Raw genomic sequence first — 9,057 nt, forward strand, 5'->3', positions numbered from 1 at the left:
CTCTTGATGTTAATCGGAGTGAAAAATATTTCAAACGAAAGCTGTAAACAGAGAGTGCGTGAATATTTATGTCCAAAAACAATTTGTGCACATTTGTTTCGTGTTTGGAGATAATTAAAAACAAAGGAGATATTATGAGTAATTATTTAACTTTATTTTAAAAATCAGACTACTTCCAGAACGTAATCGCTATGCAGAAAGAAACAAAACAAAACAGAACAGAGTATTTATTGAAGAGTTCTGTTTCAACACTATATGACGTTATATCCCAAGAGACAGAACTCTTTATAATGACCGCTGTGAGAACCTCAAGTCCTACAGAGCTTTAGTTTTGCTGAGACGGAGTTAAATTCAGACCTATGATCTTCTAAACTAGTATTCCGTTACAGTACTTAGGATCATATATTAAACAATATACAATTATATTGTGACATGGCACCTGAACGAGTGTGCAGTCAGAGAAGCACCGCAAAAACGTCCTTTGTTAGATAACGGTTCGCTAAAACAGGTATCAGCAGCAACGGATAAGATTGCAGAAACCATAACATTTCTGTGAAATTAACACACGTTTCGGCAACAACGGATAAGCACAGATGAGAGAGGAACTGTCAGAGGTGGTGATTNATATTCCACTACAGTACTTAGGATCATATATTAAACAATAACAATTATATTGCGACATGACGCCTTAACGAGTGTACATCAGAGAAGCACAGCAAAAACGTCCTTTGCTAGACAACTGCTCCCTAAAACACGTATCGGCAGCAACGGATAAGATTGTAGAAACCAGAACACTTCTGTGAAATTAACACACGTTTCGGCAACAACGGATAAGCACAGATGAGAGAGGAACTGTCAGAGGTGGTGATTTCTGATTGGTTCGCCCCGGGGCTGTAAAAGGGGGAAACGTAATTAATTCGAGAGTCATTCGCAAATGAGCCCGCATTCGACGTTCGCAAGAGAGCTCAGAGTTCAATAGTTGACTGTTCGGCTGTGGAATGTTAAACGGCGGATAACGGAAGCTGAAGAAGTGACCGTTTCGTAAATCAGGACCAAGTCAGTCTCAGTGGAAGAGAAGACACTCGTAGTCCATTAAGGAATGGAGCGAGTACAGACAGCCATTGATTCTGCGCTGTTGTTATTAATTGTAATTGTAAAACGAGTGTCAATAAATACAATGATCCTACCCAGAACCCGTTACTATTCTTCACGGAACTCCGGACACGTGACAATATACATTTATTTCATTTACTTATATATATGTATGTGACCATGAGGACATGAGGAGGAAATAGCGCATGCGCACTTTCTGCGTGTTCCAGAACGGATTATACATTTCCAGCCTTTGTTTTTATTTAGACCTATTTGTATCGCGATAACAGTACTTATTACAGAAAATGTGTTTTAGTTTTGTGTACAACGTATTTCATTCTGATAAATATTGAACAAATTCCGCGGGGTTGCACTCGAGAAGTCAGCAGAAAATCATGTAAGTATTTATGTAAAATGTTCCATATTGATGTTAATGAAAATTGGAAGGAAATCACTAATCGCGGCAAAGCTTCACATTATTAGGTGTGACTAATATACATTCATGATTCTCGAGTTGTTACATGCGCACAGACGGAGGGGAATGGCAGACATGGAGGAGGTAATTGGCGCCCCCCCCACCTATTTCTCGTTTGGAACGTGCCAGTAATATGTGGCGTGTAACATACATTGAAATAGAGGGGCGGATGCTTTAGAAAAAACGCCAAGAACCTCTTCTTCCCGTAAGTCCTGTGAACGTAAATGTAAAATCTAAATATAAGGGCCATTGGTATATTTTGTGAGACGGTAAATAGTGTTTCTACCCTGTACTAAGATACCCGTGAAAACAAAATTACAACATTGTTGCCTTTTTCTTTAATTGAAGGTCTATTCTGTTTCGCGTTCTCGTTCGACTGTTGCATTTCTGTGATTTTATTTACGAGTGTCACATGAAGTACGTAACCAAATTTACAGTTCATCACCGTTCCTTAATTCATCTGGTGGATTTCCGTGGCCTGTAGTCGGTAAGCGAACTATACCGACCGAGCGACCGCCGCTTGTCGGCGAAGTTAATGCCAACTTTTGCGGATAGATGGTGTCACGTGGTCAGCGCAACGTATCCTCACGGCCTACAATCTCGGTTTCCTAGACCGGAGCCGCTATTTCCTTGAAATAGCTCCCCAGTTTTCCTCACGAGGCTGAGTGAACCCCGATCGAGACTTACTACTTCTTATAAAATCTGGTAGAGCCGTGAATCGAACCCGGGATCTCTGGATCTGTAGCCAGGAACTCTGATCATTAGTCCACAGAAGCGGTCTGGTGATTTAATGTGTTTAAATACATGAAATAAACTCGTATTTTATCTCCTGATCATCTGATATATTTTGGTTGATAAGAAATTGATGTTAGTAATATCTGATTTAAAGTCTAATGTTGCGCTCAGTTAAGAACGAGCAAGACGTGAGAATTGCAAGTGTGACAGATGTGCATTAGAGAGTTTAAAAGTTGCTGGAACCGAAGTCGTCAATTATTTTGTGCGAAAAATTGTGTTCTGTGAAATTAACATTTATTTTTCGTCTGTAACATCAATACTATTTTTGCGCTATCGACAAATCTGTACTGTGAATGAGACATCTATGTGCTCTACAAGAAGAAGACAGGTGTTTCACAAGTGTGACATCAATGGCTGATTGTGTTTCCAACAATTTTATCTTATGCAATAATTTACACTTGTTTAGCTACACAAGTATATTCAGAATGTCCGGGTTTTCGGACTTTGTCCATCGTCCCGTATTCTAAAAACTAGAAAAAACGTTTCGGAAAGAGATCCAGTTTCCGAAACGTCATGTTTTCTATTTTTTAGAATACCGGACGATAGACACAGTCCGAAAACTCAGTAATTTTGAGTGTTATATACCATAGTCAGAACCTTTTAGAATTATTTGCACAAGTATAGTTTTCAGGACAGCAGAAGTACACGTATATACCGTTACTAGATTTAATATTTGCGATTTATCAGATCTAATGTGCATACGTAAATTTTGAAAGTGCAGAATAACATATACGTGTATGGACATCGATTTTGCTTGGGACTTGTGAGAATTGCAATAATTTCGCTTTTGCATTTAATACGTAAATATATAATCGACTTATTTACGAAGCTTCTTTCCTCTGAATAAGCCCTTAGTCTACGAGTGTCATCTTCGAAATTACGGTTTCATAATGTGAATCCACATTTCCGTATATATCACACCCCGTCGTGTTTATTAATGAAATGTTTTGTGTGGTCCAAAATTGTCAAAATTTGAAACAATAAATGCTATATGAATTTAGTGAGAAAGAGAAACATACCTTAAGTTCCCTAGACCAACAGAAGTTCTAGGGTTTTGGACTTTTTCCATCGTCCGGAAATTTAGGTAATAGAGGACACGTAGTTTCGGAAACTGGACCTATTTCCTGAAGACGAAAATAGACCCAGTGTCCGAGACGTCGTGTCCTTTGTTACCTAAAATTTCGGACGATGGGAAAGGTCCAAAACCTCAGTAATTCTGTGTGTCTTCCATCATCGTCAGAACCCTTTAGAACCAACAGAAATTCGTTAGGGAAAAGTCGATTATAAATAAGGTATAATTTAGAAGTGCATTTTATGCAGAATTCCCAGTTCTTTCATACGGAGACGAAACCGGAATTTGTTGTATTTCCAAGTTACTGTATGACTCAAATTGAGCAGTTCCTAGCGATCTGTGGGCTACTGAGAATATAAGCACCGCAGGGGTACCAATCAGTCCCTTCGCTTTGAAGACTAAAGCTTGGGTTTCCTCGGGTAGCGGTACCGTAATCAAGCGGCCGTAATATGACGGTGAATGACGTCACTAAAACGGTTTAGTGACGTCACTCACCGTCATATTACGGCCGCTTGATTACGGTAACCAAAGCTTAAGACAATAAGGATCGCCGAAGCATCTGCAAGACAGATTGCTTCTACACGACGCTGTCATATGGTGCACAGACATCAGAACTGCAATATTAAGAAGCTGAACTTATGGGTGATTTTGATTACTTACTAATTATTATTCGGATAATAATTCATTTTGATAAAATCCCCTGTAAACATGATCCACATTAGCACTGAACCTCTGTGAAGTCATCTATAATAGCAAGGTGAAAAATATACATGTTCTCACCGTTAAGCTTTGTCCGGTATACGGAAAACGAATTTAGTTTCTTGAATGAATATAAAAGATTGTAAATTTATGAAACCCGAAGTATGGAGAGAAGATAGGAGAGCGTTGGTGGAAAAAAAATTCTATGCAGACATTTGAACGTGCAGTGCTATTGTACGTTAAATTTTAACCACGATGCATTTGGAAATTAAAATTAGTGACATGAATTTAGGCTTACTCCCAAAATAGACATATATCGAAATTATGAGGCATTCTCATTCGAATGACGCAATATTTTACTCTTGTAACTGTCGCCATTTTCAAAAGTGCTCTTATAATGTTTCAGTTGCTCCACCCGATAACTTACTGAGCGATATCTCTGCCGCCTAGCGCCAAGGTTTGGTAACTGAATCGTATTCAGCCCTCCCATTGCACCGAAATTAATCAAGACACGTGAGATTATATTACGTGAGTGCTGTAAGAAATAATTTTCGAGTTGTAATTTAATTTGCGTGGCATACGAAATCGGATCTGGCGTCGCTTCTTTTACATAAAAGTTTTATTTATATGCATAAATTTATATAGCTTATTACAAAAAATGTATTCCATCGAAATTTTTATGTAAGGTGTTAATCACAATCATTCAAAAGCCTATCCCAAACCGGTTTTATATCTGTAGGGCAACAGCCGTCTGTGAACAAGAACTGTGTTACTTATAAATTTTAGTGTCATTTCCAAATAATTAACCTAATATAGCGACATTAAATTGCTGCCCTTAGTAAGCAGAGATGTGTTAAAACAGGAATTTTGGTGCCTGAACACAAATTAGTTGGACAGTTGTGGCGAACAGTGGCTTATGTGCAGCGTGCTCATTATAGCAACGGACCCATGTTGGTCTGACTTGATACTTGGATGGCCAGCTTAAAATCTCACCGTTACCAATGGCGTACTGCTGCAAGAGATCTGTCATGTTGATGTGTGTGATTCCTCTCTTCTCCTGCATCAGGTTGTCGCAATGCGTCACCTTACCGCTCCCTGGCCCTCCTGCAATTAAACATATATCATATTTTGTATGATCTAAATGTTGTTATTTATTTAACGATTGCTAGTAATTCAGACTACATAGCGCGTGTGTGTATGGGCTTACAGGCATTTCAGCTTCCGTGGCCATTTGCCCCTGCATGAAGTAACAAACTGTAAATCCACACCACTGCAACCCTTAAAAAAACTTTATTTCCTAATTAAGACACTAAAAATGGATGAAATTATCAGGCTGTGCTGGGGCCTGGCACTAAAGCTCTATGGGTCAAGCATAAAAATTAAAACCTAATTACTAAAATATTATGTCAGGCTATACAAAAGGCTATACATGCAAGTCATAGAGTATATCTAGAACAGGGAACAGAAGAATAAGACGCAAAATAATGTGCTAGACTGTACTGCAGCGTGATATACTCCTACACGCCCTAAGGTCCAAGAGTTAGAAGAGACAGAAAAGTATGACATAACATTTTTCCAGGCTATATAAAGGCATGAAATCATTGCAGAACAGGAAACTCAAGAATAGGGCATGAAATTACATCGAATGGTTGTATGATAGGGAATTGGAAGGGGTGTGGAGGGTACTGGTCGTCACACCGTCTCCTGGAATTTACCCGAAGGGATTTAGGAGAATCGCAGAACCCTGTCAGAGTATTTAGTGCCCAGTTCGAGATTCAAACCTGGACCCTTCCGAATACAAGTGTTCTGATGTTGCTCGGTCATGTGATCAGAACATGAGTGATGAAAACCAGAAATGCAGGAAACAATGGAAGGACGGTCAAGATTGGAAGACGAAGGAATTTTGTCGTGTTAAGGGTTGAGGTTTCCACTTCATTGAGGACACGTATCATGGTCTTTTGGGCTATGATACCGTGTTGTCTGGTAGGTGTTTTGGAGGCTTTGATCTTCATGATGAATGATGGAGGCAGTGCATTCTACGGAAAAGCCGGAAACCTCTACCAAATAATCACAAAATGAATAGTTTTACCAGTATGGGTGCGAAGGGTAATTATTTTCTTTCAAGGAATACTATATATCACAAATATGTGAAAACACAATGCTTAAGAAAAATATTTGAACACAGAAATTCTGAAGTGAGTAAAAATTCATGATATTACATAATGACGAATTTCAAGAATTGTATTAGTCAACTAATATTATTGGGAATGTGAAATGTTAGGAAACTGCGATAATCAGGGCATTTGCGGGTATTTAGGATGGGGGAGACAAGGAATTCGTATAGAAAATTTGAGGTAATCTCTTGGAAAACGGCGACTTAGAAGACCAAGAAAAAATGGAGGACGTGTTAATATAGTTCTTTTGGAGACTGGCTTTAAGGACGGGAAATGAACTGAGCTCAGGATCATGTGTAGAGGCGGGCTGCAATGTTATCTGTGTTGAACGTTGGGTTATATTGTACATACGTTACATTAGCGTTGTTAAGATAACGTTATGAACTTGTATTTGGAAGGTCTCTTATTCTGATCTCGGCTATATTAGACCTGTGCTGACTGGGTTCTTTATTCTTTGTCTATGTTTCTTCAAGCGCATGCCTGGGTAGGATTTTCAAATCGGCCACTACTGATTTCATACAAATAATTTCTAAATAATAATCAATAATAAAATTGTGATATTCATGGTCACTTACTGTCCGATTAAACGTTATATAAGCTCTTCAGCTGATACAGATCATTAAATAGTGGGAAGTTCGGTACATCTTAGCTGGGGCCACACGAGCGCACAAAGTACGTCCGTTGTAACGAACTTATTTTAAGACGGACGTTGCTGAGGACACCACACAGTTGCAGAATGCGGTGCGTAGTGTTTTGTCTGCAATGGAGCCAGAAGGAAGCGTAGCATTCGCCTCTCTTGTTTATTTCTATAACGGACGTATTTTGTGCGCTCGTGTGGCCCCAGCCTTAGAGAAATATTTTGAACTTAACCTCACAAGTCTGTAGATGGACAGTCAAATGTAGTATACGGATACTCTTCCATACCATTGATATAAGAATCTTTAATTGGTTGACTTCCGAGGCGTTATTGAGTGATGATGACTGACGGTCTATTGTCCGATAGATTTTTTTTTTCATTGGCACTACAACGCCAGTGGGCCTAGGCCTACCTCCNATAGTGGATTGAGTTTAAATAATGAACGGTGAAGAGTGTTTAAGAACACGGTCTATATCTGTATTTGTGTCGTGTCACAACACTGGCTTACGGAGACCAATGACCGATATCTGTGCCCACAGTCTCTCGGATATATAGCAGCTGTTTGCTGGTTGCTCACTCTTTGACCCTAAAGATGGAGTTAATATGTCCCTACGATATTTCTATCAGACTACACGGCGTTACAAGCAAGAAGTTAGAAATCTTCTTAAATAGATGTAGTTGATTTTGATTTGTTATCAGTACTCCCATACTACAATAAGGCAGTCCACACACATGACAATAGTGATGCCTGAAATATCAATAATTTTTAATTTACTCTCAGGCAACGAACGTTTTAATTTGTGTGAATTTAATAAATTGATACAAACTATGTCGATCAGCGATATAATAAGGCAGGCAAGATATGGATCTCTCGAACAATGAGACAGAGGGTTCGAATCCTGCTTGGTGCTTAGACGTATGTGTGTTTTTTCTGCGTGTTACGTTCTCTCGTGCCCTACGATGGGTCAATTCTTCGTCAAAGGAATTCTGTCAGATGGGTAAAATATTAATAATTTCAGCATTAATTCTGAATCGGAAAATATCTGGAAATGGGTGCTAATAGAGCTGAAAAAGTAGAGGAAGGAGATTGATGGACAAGTAAAATACATAAATTTGTTCCTGTCACCCCTCGTCTGCTGAGATGAACTAGTTCGCCGTGCATATAAGCAACTTCTTTGTCACCGCTGTAAGACGGATAGCCTAATATTGCTGGCGATTTGAAACACTTTCACTCGAAAGGCAGTATCAATGAGTTCAAAAACAAAGAAACAAAAACACGTGCGATAAAAACACTTGAATAAATTTTGATATCTTCTGTCCAGTCAACTACTCTCGGTAGTCTTGCAGTTATTTAGTTAAATTTGTCGAAAGACATTTTTAAATGGTTATATACATCGAAATAACCGAAGATTGAACTTGAAATTTTACTGTTCTGTGATGTGACACCTTGAAGGTTGGTCCACCCTGAAGACGGATAAAGCAGATTCTTCCGAAACGAGGTACCTCTCTATGAAACTACATGACATCACATCCCATAAGATAGAAATTTTTATTTCCATCGTTATTGTAACCTCAGATGCCACGAAAATAAATCTAACCATAATTTAATATATACATTAACGGCAGGGACAGCTTTGCCTTTCCTACTTTTACCCAGCAGAAATGTGCTAACATCACTCACTCACGGCGCTGAGCACTTCTTGAGAAGCCGCCAGTTGTGCAGCTACTCAAGGACTTCCCAGCATTTTATGGAANAATATTTGAACACAGAAATTCTGAAGTGAGTAAAAATTCATGATATTACATAATGACGAATTTCAAGAATTGTATTAGTCAACTAATATTATTGGGAATGTGAAATGTTAGGAAACTGCGATAATCAGGGCATTTGCGGGTATTTAGGATGGGGGAGACAAGGAATTCGTATAGAAAATTTCAGGTAATCTCTTGGAAAACGGCGACTTAGAAGACCAAGAAAAAATGGAGGACGTGTTAATATAGTTCTTTTGGAGACTGGCTTTAAGGACGGGAAATGAACTGAGCTCAGGATCATGTGTAGAGGCGGGCTGCAATGTTATCTGTGTTGAACGTTGGGTTATATTGTACATACGTT

At 38.9% G+C, this 9,057-nt stretch overlaps 1 protein-coding gene across 1 annotated transcript in view; it reads right to left on the minus strand.

The window, feature by feature from the left end:
• Positions 1-5,126: 5,126 nt before the first annotated feature.
• Positions 5,127-9,057, minus strand: part of LOC111867843 (UMP-CMP kinase 1-like) — a gene marked incomplete at its 3' end in the record, with an annotated part of 14,169 nt that continues 10,238 nt past the window's right edge. Inside the window, exon 3 of the mRNA XM_023858038.2 lies at positions 5,127-5,237. Coding sequence (XP_023713806.1) covers positions 5,127-5,237 — 111 coding nt within the window. The remainder of the gene's footprint in view (positions 5,238-9,057) is intronic.

Source organism: Cryptotermes secundus, unplaced genomic scaffold (assembly GCF_002891405.2).
Source record: "Cryptotermes secundus unplaced genomic scaffold, Csec_1.0 scaffold2543, whole genome shotgun sequence".
NCBI lineage: Eukaryota > Metazoa > Arthropoda > Insecta > Blattodea > Kalotermitidae > Cryptotermes > Cryptotermes secundus.